We start from the raw sequence: 19,344 nt of genomic DNA on the forward strand, positions 1-19,344 counted from the left end.
CAAAATAATATATCATGTTGTTATCATTTCATTGTCATAATAAAGTGTGTCATCCAATTTGAACTTTTTTTGTAAATAACTGTTAATTACAACTGCAAAGTTTTATATATTATATATATATATAAGTTTTATCGTAATTAAAGCCTTTCTGATCATTTATTTTATTAGAGTTATCATTTTTGGGGGACGGGGGAGATAATAGCCTTGTGTACAACACAAACGTCCTCTGCAATGGACATTTGTCTTTGGCCTATTTATTTTTTTTGTCAGAGTTTCAGATTTTGGAGTAAAAAAGAACCTGAAACACACATGTTCTTGGTCTTTTTTTTTTTTTTTTTTTTGTCCAAGTCATACATTTTAGAAAAGCAAAACTCGTCCTGTTTTGCGAAACACATATGTCCTCTACAGTGGACACTTGTTTTTGATCAATTTATTGTATTATTTGCATGATAAAAATTATTACATTTACTTTTTTTTTTTTTTTTTTTTAAAGCCTTTCTGGTCATTTCTTTTATCAGAGTTATCATTTTGGGGGACGGGACGGGGGGGGCGGGAGAATAGCCTTGTTGTGTACAACACAAATGTCCTCTGCAGTGGACACTTATCTTTGGTCTATTTCTTTTATCATTTATAATTGGGGATTTTTTTTTAAATTAAAACACAACTATGTAGTTAGAACATATTGTAATTTTATTGTAAACAACTATAACTAACTATAGCATATAGTTGTAACTAGAGATGTCCGATATTAGAGATTATCGGCCGATATATGCGTTAAAATGTAATATCGGAAATGATCGGTATCGGGTTTTTTTTATTATCGGTATCGTTTTTTTTTGTTTTTTTTTTATTTATTTTTTTTTTAAATTAAATCCACATAAAAAACACAAGATACACTTACAATTAGTGCACCAACCCAAAAAACCTCCCTCCCCCATTCACACTCATTCACACAAAAGGGTTGTTTCTTTCTGTTATTAATATTCTGGTTCCTACATTATATATCAATATATATCAATACAGTCTGCAAGGGATACAGTCCGTAAGCACACATGATTGTGCGTGCTGCTGCTCCACTAATAGTACTAACCTTTAACAGTTAATTTGACAAATTTTCATTAATTACTAGTTTCTATGTAACTGTTTTTATATTGTTGTACTTTCTTTTTTATTCAAGAAAATGTTTTTAATTTAGTTATCTTATTTTACTAATTTTTTAAAAAAAGTACCTTATCTTCACCATACCTGGTTGTCCAAATTAGGCATAATAATGTGTTAATTCCACGACTGCATATATCGGTTGATATCGGTATCGGTAATTAAAGAGTTGGACAATATCGGAATATCGGATATCGGCAAAAAGCCATTATCGGACATCCCTAGTTGTAACTTTATAGTAATTAGTTGTAAAATTACAGTGAATTACAGTAAATATACTTAATAGTTTCACACTGCGAATAATTAATGCAATAATTAGCCAGCAATTTGTGCGTTTACAGTAAAAACGTGTGCAATGTTTTACTGCGCAGCTTGGAATGTGTTGATTTTAAAGTGTAAAAAGAAAAGAAAACAAAGAAGTTGAAATTCCTGCAGTCTGCCTCTGCAGTGACGCGCCCGGCGCGCTCTTAATAAAGTAAAAGGCGCGACAACATGTGCGCGCACACGCGTCTTCCCCGGGTGGAGGCGTGGATCTTTCCCCTCTCTCGCTCTCTGACATCGTCGTCACGCAGCAGAAGTTTCTCCTGCACTCTACAGGACAACAACACCACCCCAAAAAAACCTCCTCTTTTTACGCGCGGCGACGAGATGCTTTGACACCCACAGGACACTTTTTTTTTTTTTAAATGAGCCCAGCCAGGGAGGGCAAGTGCGGAGGTCTGCGCCTTCCAGCCGCGGGGAGGATACTTTTCCGGCGCACTTCTTCGGCACCCACGGAGCGCCGCGGGAGCGCCGCTGCGGGCATGTGAGAGGAGTCCGTTTTGGGCGCATGATCCTCGGCGTTGCGCGCAAAGGGAAGCCGAGTAGGAGCTGGGGGAGGAGGAGGAGGAGGAGGAGGAGAAGGGGCGACTTTTCCGGCCTATGGACGACGGTGGTGGTGGTCCCCTCTCTCCCAGGGCGAATGCGTTCAGTATTGCCTCTCTGATTTTCGCCGCAGAGCAAGCGGGGAACGCGGCGTCGGACAAGCCGAGGGTTGCTTTGCGCAAGGCGGACGCGGAGGAGCGCAGCGGCGCCGACATGCACTACAGCACCGTGACGCGCGAAATGGAAGGTAAATCGGATTTATTACTAAAAAAAAAAACATCACGTTGTTATACAAATATACACACGTACACACTTGCAAACAATGGTAATAATATAGTGAAAATATTAGCGTGCATAATTGCGTAATTGCACAAACCTCACAGTTTGAAGTCTTTTATTATTATTTTTTGGGGAATTTTCTACCATGTTTGAAGCCGGCTTTTATTCAAATAAAAATATGTATTCTTAGAGAAAATAATGTAATTTAAATGCAATTTAAAACATTTGTACACACGTACAACACTAAAATGATAATTGTACAAACCTCACAGTTTGAAGTCTTTTATTATTATTTTTTGGGGAATTTTCTACCATGTTTGAAGCCGGTTTTTATTCAAATAAAAATATGCCTTCTTAGAGAAATTTTAATTTAAAATTTAATTTAAAATATTTGTACACACGTACAACACTTAAATGGTAATTGTACAAATCTCAGTTTATAGTCTATTATTATTATTTTTTGGGTAATTTTCTACCATGTTTGAAGCCGGATTTTATTCAAATAAAAATATGTATTCTTAGAGAAAATAATGTAATTTAAATGCAATTTAAAACATTTGTACACACGTACAACACTAAAAAATGATAATTGGACAAACCTCACAGTTTGAAGTCTTTTATTATTATTTTTTGGGGAATTTTCTACCATGTTTGAAGCCGGTTTTTATTCAAATAAAAATATGCCTTCTTAGAGGAAATTTTTATTTAAAATGTAATTTAAAACATTTGTACGCAGGTACAACACTTAAATGATAATTGTACAAACCTCACGGTTTGAAGTCTTTTATTATTATTTTTGGGGGAATTTTCTACCATGTTTGAAGCCGGTTTTTATTCAAATAAAAATATGCCTTCTTAGAGAAAATTTTTATTTAAAATGTAATTTAAAAGATTTGTACACACGTACAACACTTAAATGGTAATTGTACAAATCTCAGTTTGAAGTCTATTATTATTATTTGTTGGGTAAGTTTCTACCATGTTTGAAGCCGGTTTTTATTCAAATAAAAATATGCCTTCTTAGAGAAAATATTGTAATTTAAATGCAATTTAAAACATTTGTACGCACGTACAACACTTAAATGGTAATTTTACAAACCTCACAGTTTGAAGTCTATTATTATTATTTTTGGGGGGAATTTTCTACCATGTTTGAAGGCCGGTTTTTATTCAAATAAAAATATGCATTCTTAGAAAAAAAATGTATTTAAAATGTAATTTAAAACATTTGTACGCAGGTACAACACTTAAATGATAATTGTACAAACCTCACCGTTTGAAGTCTTTTATTATTATTTTGGGGGGAATTTTCTACCATGTTTGAAGCCGGTTTTTATTCAAATAAAAATATGCCTTCTTAGAGAAAATTTTTATTTAAAATTTAATTTAAAACATTTGTACGCACGTACAACACTAAAATGATAATTGTACAAACCTCACAGTTTGAAGTCTTTTATTATTATTTTTAGGGGAATTTTCTTCCATGTTTGAAGCCGGTTTTTATTCAAATAAAAGTACGCATTCTTAGAGAAATTTTTTATTTAAAATATAATATAAAACGTTTGTACGCAGGTACAACACTTAAATGATAATTGTACAAACCTCACAGTTTGAAGTATTTTATTATTTTGAGGGGAATTTTCTACCATGTTTGAAGCCGGCTTTTATTCAAATAAAAATATGTATTCTTAGAGAAAATAATGTAATTTAAATGCAATTTAAAACATTTGTACGCACGTACAACATTTAAATGGTAATTTTACAAACCTCACAGTTTGAAGTCCATTATTATTATTTTTGGGGGAATTTTCTACCATGTTTGAAGCCGGTTTTTATTCAAATAAAAATATGCATTCTTAGAGAATTTTTTTTTATTTAAAATGTAATTTAAAACATTTGTACACACGTACAACACTAAAATGATAATTGTACAAACCTCACAGTTTTAAGTATTTTATTATTTTTGGGGGAATTTTCTACCATGTTTGAAGCCGGCTTTCATTCAAATAAAAATATGTCTTCTTAGAGAAAATTTTAATTTAAAATGTAACTTAAATTCAATTTAAAACATTTGTACGCAGGTACAGCACTTAAATGGGTTATACTTGTATAGCGCTTTTCTACCTTTTTTTAAGGAACTCAAAGCGCTTTGACACTATTTCCTTCAGTATGTGGAATTAAAATGATGGAATGGAATCAAGCAAAGAAATCAAACAATGTACTCAAATAATCAAGACACGCTTCAAACTTAAAAATTGTTTTACAAAGTACAAAGAATAAGAACCGTGATAAACATTCTGAATTTATCTCATCCATCCATTCATTTTCTAGATAATTTGACTTATTTCACCATATTAAATATAACTTACTTCACCAATTATTATTTATTCATTTTTATTGTGATTACTTATGGAGGCGTAAAAGATAAACTGGAAAGTGTGATGCATCATGTTGTACGCATGCGTGCATGTTGCAAATAAACACAAACTCAACTCCTATTGTTTTGTGAAGAAGAAAACAAACCTCACAGTTTGAAGTCTTTAATTATTTTTTCGGGGGGAATTTTCTACCATGTTTGAAGCCGGTTCTTATTCAAATAAAAATGTGTATTCTTAGAAAAAATAATGTAATTTAAATGCAATTTAAAACATTTGTACGCACGTACAACACTTAAATGGTAATTGTACAAATCTCACAGTTTGAAGTCTATTATTATTATTTTGGGGGGAATTTTCTACCATGTTTAAAGCCGCTTTTTATTCAAATAAAAATATGTCTTCTTAGAGAAAATAATGTAATTTAAATGCAATTTAAAACATTTGTACGCATGTACAACACTTAAATGGTAATTGTACAAACCTCAGTTTGAAGTCTATTATTTTTATTTTTGGGGGAATTTTCTGCCATGTTTAAAGCCGGCTTTTATTCAAATAAAAATATGTGTTCTTAGAGAAAATTCTAATTTAAAATGTAATTTAAACGGAATTTTAAATATTTGTACGCACGTACAACACTTAAATGGTAAATGGGTTATACTTTTTTTTAAGCACTTTGACACTATTTCTTTCAGTATGTCAGTATGTAGAATACAAAAATGATGGAATGGAATTAAGCAAAGAAATCAAACAATGTACTCAAATAATCAAGAAACTCTTCAAACTTAAAGGTGTTTACAAAGTACAAAAGAAGAAGAACCGTGATAAACATTCTGAATTTATTTCATCCATCCATTGAGAAGTTGAGAAGTGAACAAAAGTTGCTATGTAAAGGAAAAGGGAGTAGGATTAAATAAGCTCTGCTTCTTCCTACTCCTTTTCCAACATGCATAATAGAGGAACTGGAAAGTGTGATGCATCATGTTGTACGCATGCATGCATGTTGCAAATAAACACAAACTCAACTCCTATTGTTTTGTGAAGAAGAAAACAAACCTGACAGTTTGAAGTCTTTCATTACTATTTTTGGGGGGAATTTTCTACCATGTGTTTTTAGAGAAAATTCTAATTTAAAATGTAATTTAAACGGAATTTAAAACATTTGTACGCACGTACAACACTTAAATGGTAAATGGGTTATACTTGTATAGCGCTTTTCTACCTTTTTTTAAGCACTTTGACACTATTTCTTTCAGTATGTCAGTATGTGGAATTAAAAAATGATGGAATGGAATTAAGCCACGAAATCAAACAATGTACTAAAATAAACAAGACACGCTTCAAACTTAAAAGTGTTTACAAAGTACAAAGAAGAAGAACCGTGATTAACATCCATTGATTTTCTAGATAATTGTACTTATTTCTACAATATTATTTATAACTTACTTCACCAATTATTATTTATTTATTTTTATTGTTATTAATATTAATAATAATAATAATAATAACAAAAGATTGTATTTGTAAAAAAGCACTTTACATTGAGTAAACAACCTCAAAGTGCTACAGTGTATTAAAAAAAATACAAATAAAAAATAAATGCAAATAAAAACTAGAACAGCCAAATAGCTAAAACTAGTATGCATATATCTAAAAAAAAAAAAAAAAAAAAAGGCTTTTTTAAAAAGAAGGGTATTTAAGCCTGTTTTAAAAGCATCCACAGTCTGTGGTGCCCTCAGGTGGTCAGGGAGAGCGTTCCACAGACTGGGAGCGGCGGAGCAGAAAGCCTGGTCTCCCATTGTTCGTAGCTTTGTCCTCGGAGGTTGGAGGAGGTTAGCCATATACTCCATACTTATGGAGTATATTGTCAATAAATGCAGAACAGGAAGTGAACAAAAGTTTTAGCAACTGTTATGTAAAAGAAAATTGGTAGGATTAAATAAGCTCTGCTTCTTCCTACTCCTTTTCCGAACATGTTGGATAGAGAAACTGGAAATGGTGATGCGTCACGTTGTACGCATGCATGTTGCAAATAAACACAAACTCAACTCCTATTGTTTTGTGAAGAAGAAGAATGCTCCCTGACCACCTGAGGGCACCACAGACTGTGGATGCTTTAAAAAAAAAGCTTAAAAACCCTTCTTTTTTTTAAAAAGCCTTTTTTTTTTTAGATATATGCAAACAAGTTCTAGCTATTTGGCTGTTCTAGTTTTTATTTATTTATTTTTATTGTCTTTTTATTTTTATTTATTTTTAATGCACTGTAGCATTTTGAGGTTGTTTACTCAATGTAAAGTGCTTTTTTAAAATTAAATCTATTATTATTATTATAAGAAGCGCGCCTGTGTGTCAATCAGTCAATTATATATTTATTTTTATTATTACTTATGAAGTATATTGTGAATAAATTGAGAACAGGAAGTGAACACAAGTTGCTATGTAAAAGGAAAAGGGAGTAGGATTAAATAAACTCTGCTTCTTCCTACTCCTTTTCCAACATGCGTAATAGAGAAACTGGAAATTGTGATGCATCATGTTGTACGCAGGCATGTTGCAAATAAACACAAACTCAACTCCTATTGTTTTGTGAAGAAGAAGAATGCTCCCTGACCACCTGAGGGCACCACAGACTGGATGCTTTAAAAAAAAAGCTTAAAAACCCTTCTTTTTTTAAAAAAGCCTTTTTTTTAGATATATGCAAACAAGTTCTAGCTATTTGGCTGTTCTAGTTTTTATTTATTTATTTTTATTGTCTTTTTATTTTTATTTATTTTTAATGCACTGTAGCATTTTGAGGTTGTTTACTCAATGTAAAGTGCTTTTTTAAAATTAAATCTATTATTATTATTATAAGAAGCGCGCCTGTGTGTCAATCAGTCAATTATATATTTATTTTTATTATTACTTATGAAGTATATTGTGAATAAATTGAGAACAGGAAGTGAACACAAGTTGCTATGTAAAAGGAAAAGGGAGTAGGATTAAATAAACTCTGCTTCTTCCTACTCCTTTTCCAACATGCGTAATAGAGAAACTGGAAATTGTGATGCATCATGTTGTACGCAGGCATGTTGCAAATAAACACAAACTCAACTCCTATTGTTTTGTGAAGAAGAAGAATGCTCCCTGACCACCTGAGGGCACCACAGACTGGATGCTTTAAAAAAAAAGCTTAAAAACCCTTCTTTTTTAAAAAAAGCCTTTTTTTTAGATATATGCAAACAAGTTCTAGCTATTTGGCTGTTCTAGTTTTTATTTATTTATTTTTATTGTCTTTTTATTTATATTTATTTTTAATACACTGTAGCATTTTGAGGTTGTTTACTCAATGTAAAGTGCTTTTTTACAAATAAAATCTATTATTATTATTATTATTATTATTATTATAAGAAGCGCGCCTGTGTGTCAATCAGTCAATTATATTTGTATTTTTATTATTACTTATGGAGTATGTTGTGAATAAATTGTGAACAGGAAGTGAAGTTAAGTTGCTATGTAAAAGGAAAAGGGAGTAGGATTAAATAAACTCTGCTTCTTCCTACTCCTTTTCCAACATGTTGAATAGAGACACTGGAAATTGTGATGCGTCATGTTGTACGCAGGCATGTTGCAAATAAACACAAACTCAACTCCTATTGTTTTGTAAAAAAGAAGAATGCTCCCTGACCACCTGAGGGCACCACAGACTGTGAATGCTTTAAAAAAAAAGGCTTAAAAACGCTTCTTTTAAAAAAAACAAAAAAAAACGTTTCATATAGTTCTAGCTATTTGGCTGTTCTAGTTTTTGTTTATTCATTTTTATTGTCTTTTTATTTTTTTTAATTTTTAACACGCTGTAGCACTTTGAGGTTGTTTACTTAATGTTTAGTGCTTTTTTTACAAATAAAATCTATTATTATTATTATTATTATAAGAAGCGCGCCTGTGTGTCAAACAGGAAGTGAAAAAAAGTTGCTACGTAATAGGAAAAGGGAGTAGGATTAAATAAACTCTGCTTCTTCCTACTCCTTTTTCCAACATGCGTAATGGAGAAACTGGAAATTGTGATGCATCATGTTGTACGCATGCACGCATGTTGCAAATAAACACAAACTCAACTCCTATTGTTTTGTGAAGAAGAAGAATGCTCCCTGACCACCTGAGGGCACCACAGACTGTAGATGCTTTTTTAAAAACCTTGAAAACCATTCCTTAAAAAAAATTTAATTTTTCTTTTTTTTAAAGCCTTTTTTTTAGATATATGCATACTAGTTCTAGCTATTTGGCTGTTCTAGTTTTTATTTATATTTATTTTTTTAATTTCTTTATTTTTAATACACTGTAGCACTTTGAAGTTTTTTACTCAATATAAAGTGCTTTTTTTTTTACAAATAAAATCTATTATTATTATTATTATTATTATAAGAAGCCTTTTTTTTTTAGATATATGCATACTAGTTATAGCTATTTGGCTGTTCTAGTTTTTATTTTTTTTAATTTTTTTATTATCTTTTTATTTTAAAAAAAATATTGAGGTTGTTTACTCAATGTAAAGTGCTTTTTTACAAATAAAATCTATTATTATTATTATTATTATTCTAAGAAGTGCGCCTGTGTGTCAATCAGTCAATTATATTTTTAATTTTATTATTACTTATGGAGTATGTTGTGAATAAATTGGGAACAGGAAGTGAAAAAAAGTTGCTATGTAATAGGAAAAGGGAGTAGGATTAAATAAGCTCTGCTTCTTTACATGCGTAATAGAGAAACTGGAAATTGTGATGCATCATGTTGTATGCACGCATGTTGCAAATAAACACAAACTCAACTCCTCTTGTTTTGTGAAGAAGAAGAATGCTCCCTGACCACCTGAGGGCACCACAGACTGTGGATGCTTTTAGAAAAGGCTTCAAAAACCTTCTTTTTTTTTTGATATATATGCATACTAGTTCTAGCTATTTGGCTGTTCTAGTTTTCTATTTTTTATTTTTTTAGATATATGCATACTAGTTCTAGTTATTTGGCTGTTCTAGTTTTTATTTGTATTTATTTTTATTATCTTTTTATTTATGTATTTGTTTTAATACATTGTAGCACTTTGAGGTTGTTTACTCAATGTAAAGTGTTTTTTTTTTACAAATAAAATCTATTATTATTATTATTATTATTCTAAGAAGCGCGCTTGTGTGTCAATCAGAAAGCGGAGGAAAGGCGCATCGCAGCTCTTATCTAAATAGAAATAAGAACCGGTTTTTATCGCAAAGGGGAGGCCCTCTGCAAGCCAGATAACACACACACACACACACACACACACACACACACACACACACACACACACACACACTTAAACACGCACACACCCATTTATCCACGCACACGCTGCATGCACGCAGCAGCAGCAGCGCAGCAAACATCTCCCACGCAACTTTTCCCTGCAAGGATTTTTTTTCGGACACTTTTCGGATGCAACCTGACGTCATTATTTGGACTTTTATGTGTTTCTGACTATAAAAAAATAATAAATCCTTTTTTTGTGTGTGTCTTTTTGGGATGATTTCAGCCATTTCCAGTCCGTGGCTGACGCAGCTGTCCCATTTTTGCGACGTTGCCGCCTTCACCAGCAGCAGCCTGAGCAGCCTGAACACTCCGGCGGGCTACCACCTGTCCCCGTCCCCCGGGGATCCTTACACCCAGCATGAGGCGCACTTCGAGCCCTGCCCGGCCGCGCAGCCCGGCTACAGCTACCCGCACCCGCAGCCGCAGCAGCCGCCGCTGGCTCCGAGCGACCCGGCCGGGACTCCGTGCTCCTCCTCGTCCTCGTCCAGCTCCACGCCCACGGGCAAGAACTTGGTGAAGAAGAACCCCAAAGTGGCCAACATTAACGTCCAGCTGGAGATGAAGGCTCTGTGGGACGAATTTAACCAGCTGGGCACGGAGATGATCGTCACCAAGGCGGGAAGGTGATGCTAATGATAGTTCATTTTTCATTTTTATTATTTTATTACTCTTTTCAATTCACCCTTTCTTTCTTTTTTTAATGATTTTTGCTCTAAATTCGTTATTTAAATACTACTATTTCGTTTTTGCACAATATGTTTATGACATATTAACTGTGTAAAGTGCATTTATTAATTATAAGGTTATGAAGATTATGATATAAATAAAATGAAGGGACTTTAAAAGTCTGCAAAAGTCAATAAATAGACTGGTTTGGTCAGACGGTTAATGTATGAATTATTGTTGTTATTATTATTATTATATTTTTTTAATTATTTTGTTATTATTATTTACATTTTTCCATTTTGGATTTTTTCTAAGCTTGGGTTGTTTGGTTTTGTTTTGTTTTATTTGTTTTGTATTTTCCTCTGTTTGTCATTTGTGTTATTTTTGGAAAATAATTCATAAAAACATAAATAAATAAATAAATAAATAAAGGGACAAGTAGAATATAAACTTGTAATAATAACACAATTAAAATACTACTATTTCGTTTTTGCACAATATGTTTATGACATATTAACTGTGTAAAGTACATTTATTAATTATAAGGTTATGAAGATTATGATATAAATAAAATAAAGGGACTTTAAAAGTCTGCAAAAGTCAATAAATAGACTGGTTTGGTCAGATGGTTAATGTATGAATTATTCTTACTATTATTATTATATATTTTTTAATTATTTTGTTATTATTATTTAAATTTTTCCATTTTGGATTTTTTTCTAAGCTTGGGTTGTTTGGTTTTGTTTTGTTTTATTTGTTTTGTATTTTCCTCTGTTTGTCATTTGTGTTATTTTTGGAAAATAATTCATAAAAATATAAATAAAAAAATAAAAAAATATAGGGACATGTAGTATATAAACTTGTAATAATAACACAATTATAATACTACTATTCTACTTCACGTAAGCTTGGGTTGTTTTGTTTTGTTTTGTTTTGTTTTATTTATTTTGTCCTATGTGTTTTGTATTTTCCTCTGTTTGTCATTTGTGTTATTTTTGGAAAATAATTCATAAAAACATAAATAAATACATAAATAAAGGGACAAGTTGAATATAAACTTGTAATAATAACACAATTAAAATACTACTATTTCGTTTTTGCACAATAATGTACAGTACATTTATTAATTATAAGGTTATGGAGATTATGATATACAGTGCTCCAAAAAAAAAAAATAAACGGACTTTAAAAGTCTGCAAAAGTCAACAGACTGGTTTGGTTAGATGGTTAATGTATTAATTATTGTTATTGTTATTATTATTTTATTATTATTTTAATTTTTCCATTTTTGGATTTTTTTCTAAGCTTGGGTTGTTTGGTTTTGTTTAGTTTAGTTTTATTTCTTTCGTCTTGTGTGTTTTGTTTTTCCTCTGTTTGTCATTTGTGTTATTTTTGGAAAATAATTCATAAAAAAATAAATAAATAAATAAAGGGACAAGTAGAATATAAACTTGTATTAATAACACAATTAAAATACTACTATTTCGTTTTTGCACAATAATGTACAGTACACTTATTAATTATAAGGTTATGGAGATTATGATATACAGTGCTCCAAAAAAAATATATAGGGACTTTAAAAGTCTGCAAAAGTCAATAGACTGGTTTGGTTAGATGGTTAATGTATTAATTATTGTTATTATTATTATTATTTAAATTTTTCCATTTTGGATTTTTTTCTAAGCTTGGGTTGTTTGGTTTTGTTTAGTTTTATTTCTTTCGTCTTGTGTGTTTTGTTTTTCTTCTGTTTGTCATTTGTGTTATTTTTGGAAAATAATTCATAAAAATATAAATAAAAAAATAAAAAAATATAGGGACATGTAGTATATAAACTTGTAATAATAACACAATTATAATACTACTATTTCGTTTTTGCACAATAATGTACAGTACACTTATTAATTTTAAGGTTATGGAGATTATGATATATAGTGCTCTAAAAAAATATAGGGACTTTAAAAGTCTGCAAAAGTCAATAGACTGGTTTGGTTAGATGGTTAATGTATTAATTATTGTTATTATTATTATTATTATTTTAATTTTTCCATTTTGGATTTTTTTTCTAAGCTTGGGTTGTTTGGTTTTGTTTAGTTTTATTTGTTTTGTCTTGTGTGTTTTGTATTTTCCTCTGTTTGTCATTTGTGTTATTTTTGGAAAATAATTCATAAAAACATAAATAAATAAATAAAGGGACAAGTAGAATATAAACTTGTAATAATAACACAATTAAAATACTACTATTTCGTTTTTGCACAATAATGTACAGTACATTTATTAATTATAAGGTTATGGTGATTATGATATACAGTGCTCCAAAAAAAAAAAAAAGGGACTTTAAAAGTCTGCAAAAGTCAATAGACTGGTTTGGTTAGATGGTTAATGTACTAATTATTGTTATTATTATTATTGTTTTAATTTTTCCATTTTGGATTTTTTTCTAGTTCATGTAAACTTGGGTTGTTTTGTTTTGTTTAGTTTTATTTATTTCGTCTTGTTTGTTTTGTTTTTTCCTCTGTTTGTCATTTGTGTTATTTTTGGAAAATAATTCATAAAAATATGAATAAATAAATAAATAAATAAAGGGACATGTAGTATAAAAACTTGTAATAATAACACAATTAAAAATACTACTATTTCGTTTTTGCACAATAATGTACAGTACATTTATTAATTATAAGGTCATGGAGGTTATGATTGCTCAAAAAAAAAAAAAAGTCTGCAAAATTCAATAGACTGGTTTGGTCGGATGGTTAATGTATGAATTATTATTATTATTATCTTTTTTTAAATAATAATAATATTTTTTATTATTATTTTAATTTTTCCGTTTCTGACTTTTTTTCGAGATCACTTAAGCTTGGGTTGTTTTGTTTGGTTTGGTTTTATTTGTTTTGTCTTGTGTGTTTTGTTTTCCCTCTGTTTGTCATATTGTTTTGGCTGGTGTTATTTTTGGAAAATAATTAATAAAGATATAAATTAAAAAAAATAACACCAGCCAAAACAATATGACAAACAGAGGGGAAAACAAAACACACAAGACAAAACAAATAAAACCAAACCAAACAAAACAACCCAAGCTTACATGAGCTAGAGAAAATCCAAAATGGAAAAATTAAAATAATAATAATTTAAAAAAGGATAATAATAATAATAATAACAATAATTCATACATTAACCATCTGACCAAACCAGCCTATTTATTGACTTTTGCAGACTTTTGCAGTCCCTTTATTTATTTTTTTTGGAGCACTGTATATCATAATAAAAATAATAAAGGGACATGTAGTATATAAACTTGTAATAATAACACAATTAAAATATTAAACAAAATTAGGCTTTCATTAGAATCCACTATGACTCAAATAATACAAAAACATAAAATATATGACTCAAATAATACAAAATATATATATATTTATTTAACAGTACACCTTTTTTTTTTTAGCCTATTACACTTATAAACTTGTAATAATAACACAATTAAAATATCAAAAAAATGGGAGGCATTCATTAGAATCCACTTTGACTCAAATAATACAAAAAAATTTAATACAGTGTATATGACTCAAATAATACAAAATATATTTATTTATTTAACAGTACACCTTTTTTTAAGCCCATTACAGCGTTTTATGATGACTTATTAATGAAATCTATGCCAATGGTATTTTATTGGAATGCGCGCGCGTGTGTGTGTGTGTGTGTGTGTGTGTGTGTGTGTGTGTGTGTGGTATATAAACTTGTAATAATAACACAATTAAAATATCCAAAAAAAGGAGGCATTCATTACTCAAATAATACAAAAAAAATAAATATATGACTCAAATAATAATACAATATATATATATATATTTATTTAACAGTACACCTTTTTTTTTTTTTAGCCCATTACATTGTTTTATGATGAATTATTAATGAAATCTATGCCAATGGTATTTTATTGGAATGTGTGTGTGTGTGTGTGTGTGTGTGTGTGTGTGTGTGTGTGTGTGTGTGTGTGTGTGTGTGTGTGTGTGTGTGTGTGTGTGTGTGTGTGTGTGTGTGTGTGTGTGTGTGTGTGTGTGTGTGTGTGTGCAGCACCTGACAGGTTTCCACGTGCTCTACAAAATCGAATTATTGATTATTAAAATAACCAAACTTTAAAAAGTATCTTGTTGAAAAAGAAAAAAAAACATCTAATTTTTTTGCCCGCTGGGTAATTTTATTCAATTTTGTAATTTTTTATTTTTTTTCCCATAATCATATCCGATCGTGCGTGGAGTTGATATTATGGATAAGTTTGCATTATTGATGCTGTAAATAGAATAGAATAGAATACATCTTTATTGTCATTATACAACGAAATTGTAAGCAAAACTAATTTAGTGCAAATTCATAACACATAAAAACATAAGAACATAGATAAATAGATAAAAATACATGAAGTACATTAAAAAAAGTGACGCATGCGTGCAGCAGCAGCACTTTTAAAAGCTCCTTCAGCCTCAGCGAGCCTAAACTTTGGCGTTAATTGGCCGTTGATTTGTGATCCCTTTCAGTGACGTCAACAAATGAGTCAGCTCGCTCAAGCAGAGGAGGACTTCTTTTTATTCCAATGTGTGCAAAATGCAAAGTGTGTGGTCATATTCACACATTAAAAAAAGTGCAAAAGTGTGTCAAAGTGCACATTTCTAACCACTATGAAAGAACACGTGTGGAGTTATGTACGTCACAGAAAAAAAGGTGAAATAACTGAAAAAACAAGGCTTGGAGAAATGGTGTTTCGCTTGAAGCTCATGGAGAGAATGCCAAGAGTGTGCAAAGCAGTAATCAGAGCAAAGGGTGGCTATTTTGAAGAAAGTAGAATATAAGAATATACATTTCATGCAGTTATTTCACCTTTGATCTGCAATGTAAATAGTCATAAATAAATAAATATGGCCTGTACTGTATAAACACAGAGGCTATTTCACCCCTACAAGCCGAAACAGGGAATAAAATCAGGGAATCAGGGAAACCTGCAAAACAGGCTTGTAGGGATGAAATAGCCTGTTTTTTTCCTGACCTAACGTATATTCTGCTCTACCCCGGTGTTGAGCACTGTATAATGGATAAACCACAGAAACCTTGACTATATATATATATGTATACGTATATACATACATTAGGTCAGGAAAAAACACAGAGGCTATTTCATCCCTACAAGCCTGTTTTGCAGTTTTCCCTGATTTTATTCCCTGTTTCGGCTTGTAGGGGTGAAATAGCCTCTGTGTGTTTTTAAACCTGCAAAACAGGGAATAAAATCAGGGAATCAGGGAAAACTGCAAAACAGGCTTGTAGGGATGAAATAGCCTGTTTTTTTTCCTGACCTAACCCTAACGTGTATTCTACTCTACCCCTGTATTGGGCACTGTATAACGGATAAACTACAGACACCTTGACTATATATATATATATATATATATATATATATATATATATATATATATTATATATATATATATATATATATATATATATATATATATATATATATATATAAAGGTTTTTTTAGCATCTTTTCCACAAAATATTTTTGATTGATTTTTATCAAGGAATAAAATCAGCTAATCAGGCTTGTAGGGATGAAATAGCTTGTTTTTTTTCCCTGACCTAACGTATATTCCGCTCTACCCCGGTATTGAGCACTGTATAACGGATAAACCACAGAACCTTGACTATATATATATATATATATATATATATATATATATATATATATATATATATATATATATATATATATATATATATATATATATATATATATATATATATACATATATATATATATATATATATAATATATATATATATATATATATATGTATATATATATATATATATATGTATATATATATATATATAATATATATATATATATATATATATATATATATATATATATATATATATATATATATATATATATATATATATATATATATATAACATTTTTTTTAGCATCTTTTCCACAAAATATTTTTGATTGATTTGATCAGGGAATAAAATCAGGGAATCAGGCTTGTCGGGATGAGATAGCCTCTGTGTTTTTTTTCCTGACCTAACGTATATTTCGCTCTACCCCGGTATTGAGCTCCGGATAACGGATAAACCGGAGGACTTCTTTTTTTTTCTTTTTTTTTATTCCAATGTGTTTACAGTGTGCAAAATGCAAAGTGTGTGGTCATATTTACACATAAAAAAGTGCAAAAGTGTGTCAAAGTGCACGTTTGTGAACAATATTAAAAGTGGGGCCTGGACATAAAAAAAGCTAACATGCATGCAAAAGTGGAACAAATGCATTTATTATTGCTATTTTAGGTGACATGTTTGGCCTGTCTGCTTTTAAACATGCAAAAATAGAACAGGCAATTAATGAACCTTGTTTTGGTTTTTTTCACTCTTTCCAGGAGAATGTTTCCAACTTTCCAAGTGAAAATATTTGGGATGGATCCCATGGCGGACTACATGCTGCTCATGGACTTCTTGCCGGTGGACGACAAACGTTACAGGTAAACTTTACTACATTCCACGCCATACAATATGACTTGTTGTATATTAGATGAAATGATAACTAAACCCTTGGGGATGAACGTGATTCTGCAGGTATGCATTCCACAGTTCTTCCTGGCTGGTGGCGGGTAAGGCTGACCCGGCCACGCCGGGGAGGGTGCACTACCACCCGGACTCCCCGGCCAAGGGCGCCCAGTGGATGAAGCAAATTGTTTCTTTTGATAAACTCAAACTCACCAACAACCTCCTGGACGACAACGGACATGTAAGTACATTCAAGTCCAATATATGACTATAATATTAATCATATTAATAATTATTATGATAATAATAATGTATTATTATTTGTCTACAAGACACACACACACAACAAATATTTTATTTTTATTTGTTTCTGCTTGAAATGACTATTTTAAAATACATCTATTTTATTTTTAATTATAAGTCCTGATCATGGTATTGCTGTGTATTGTTTTGTTGGATTGATTAATAAAAAATAAAAAAATAAAAAAAAAAAAATAAAAATAAAAAAAAATGAAAAAAATAAATAAAATGAAAAAAAAAAAAAAAAAAAATGAAAAAAAAAAAAAAAAAGAGAATCGATTCTGAATCGCACAACGTGAGAATCGCGATTCGAATTCGAATCAATTTTTTTCCCCACACCCCTACTGACCTCCCTTTTTCTCCTGGCTTCCAGATCATTCTGAACTCCATGCACCGCTACCAGCCCAGGTTCCACGTGGTGTACGTGGACCCACGCAAGGACAGCGAGAAATACGCGGAAGAAAATTACAAGACTTTTGTTTTTGAGGAAACTCGCTTCACTGCGGTGACCGCTTACCAGAACCACAGGGTAAGTAAGACCCATCCACACTTTTTTCTATGCGTAATGACGCGCGTCTTTTAATGGTTCATCAAGTTTCAATCATGTGCAGAAAAAATACCTAATGTCCGTTTATAAATTTCTATCTATAGTATAAATTAATAAATTAATTATAAGTTTCCTTAACTATTTCCTTTAATAATTTGTGACGCCATCTCCTATAGCTCCAAAAACCTTGCGTAAAAGTGCGTAAAAGTTTGTTTTCAGCTCGTAAAAAAAGACAAACCAATATATATTAATTTCATGTAATACAATAAATACTCTTTAGAAATACAATGCATGAATTATGATTTAATTTTTGTTTATTTAATTGATGTATTTGTTACGGAGCCCCTAAAGGGACTTGGGGGGAACAAAAATTGTTATAATTTTTTTTTTTTTTTTTTTTTTTTTTTTTTAAGACATGTATCTCGTGCGCACGAGAAACTATCTTGTGCGCACGAGAAACTTTTTATAAAGTTATAAAAAAAAAATGTAAAAAATAATTAACATTTTTATTTATTTATTTATTTTTAGTCTTGTGCGCACGAGATACATGTCTAAAAAAAAATAAAAAAAATTGTAAAATATATATATATTTTATTTTTCTAAAAAAAATATATATATAAAAAATAAGAATTATACAAAAAAAATAAAATTTCCCCCATGTCCCTTTAGGGGCTCCGTAATTTGTAGATATTATTATTTTTTTTTTTTTTGCTGTTTCTTTCTTTTGGGGGGGGGGGGGGGGGGGTGTGGTATGGTTGGGATATAAACAAAAAATATTTGGACATTTAGGGCAGACAACATATATATGATGCATGTGAATATGATGTAATGGATAGGAATGTCTGATGCTGGATGTCAATACAAATAAAATGAAGAAAAGAAAACAAAAAGAAATACAATGCCATGTTTTGATGTATACATCATTCAAAAATATTATTTTAGCAACACTTTTAATGCCGATGTAGTTGGACCTCATTATGTTGTGCAGGGCTGCTAATGTTTGAGGCCCAAACTTGTGTCTATAGCTCCAAAAACCTTGCGTAAAAGTGCGTAAAAGTTTGTTTTCTGCTCGTAAAAAAAGACAAAACAATATATATTAATGTCATGTAATACAATAAATACTCTTTAGAAATACAATGCATGTATTTTTGTTTATTTAATTGATGTATTTGTTACGGAGCCCCTAAAGGGACATGGGAGGAATTTTTTTAAAAATATTTTTATTTATTTTATTTATTTTTTAGACATGTATCTCGTGCGCACTAGAAACTTTTTTATAAA

General features: G+C 30.6%; 1 protein-coding gene across 1 annotated transcript in view; it reads left to right on the top strand.

The window, feature by feature from the left end:
- Positions 1 to 2,044: 2,044 nt before the first annotated feature.
- Positions 2,045 to 19,344, top strand: part of LOC133652759 (T-box transcription factor TBX1-like) — a 35,580-nt gene continuing 18,280 nt past the window's right edge. Inside the window, exons 1-5 of the mRNA XM_062051810.1 lie at positions 2,045 to 2,269; positions 10,216 to 10,615; positions 17,090 to 17,191; positions 17,286 to 17,457; positions 17,890 to 18,045. Coding sequence (XP_061907794.1) covers positions 2,080 to 2,269; positions 10,216 to 10,615; positions 17,090 to 17,191; positions 17,286 to 17,457; positions 17,890 to 18,045 — 1,020 coding nt within the window. The 5' untranslated portion in view covers positions 2,045 to 2,079. The remainder of the gene's footprint in view (positions 2,270 to 10,215; positions 10,616 to 17,089; positions 17,192 to 17,285; positions 17,458 to 17,889; positions 18,046 to 19,344) is intronic.

Source organism: Entelurus aequoreus, linkage group LG06 (assembly GCF_033978785.1).
Source record: "Entelurus aequoreus isolate RoL-2023_Sb linkage group LG06, RoL_Eaeq_v1.1, whole genome shotgun sequence".
NCBI classification, from domain to species: domain Eukaryota; kingdom Metazoa; phylum Chordata; class Actinopteri; order Syngnathiformes; family Syngnathidae; genus Entelurus; species Entelurus aequoreus.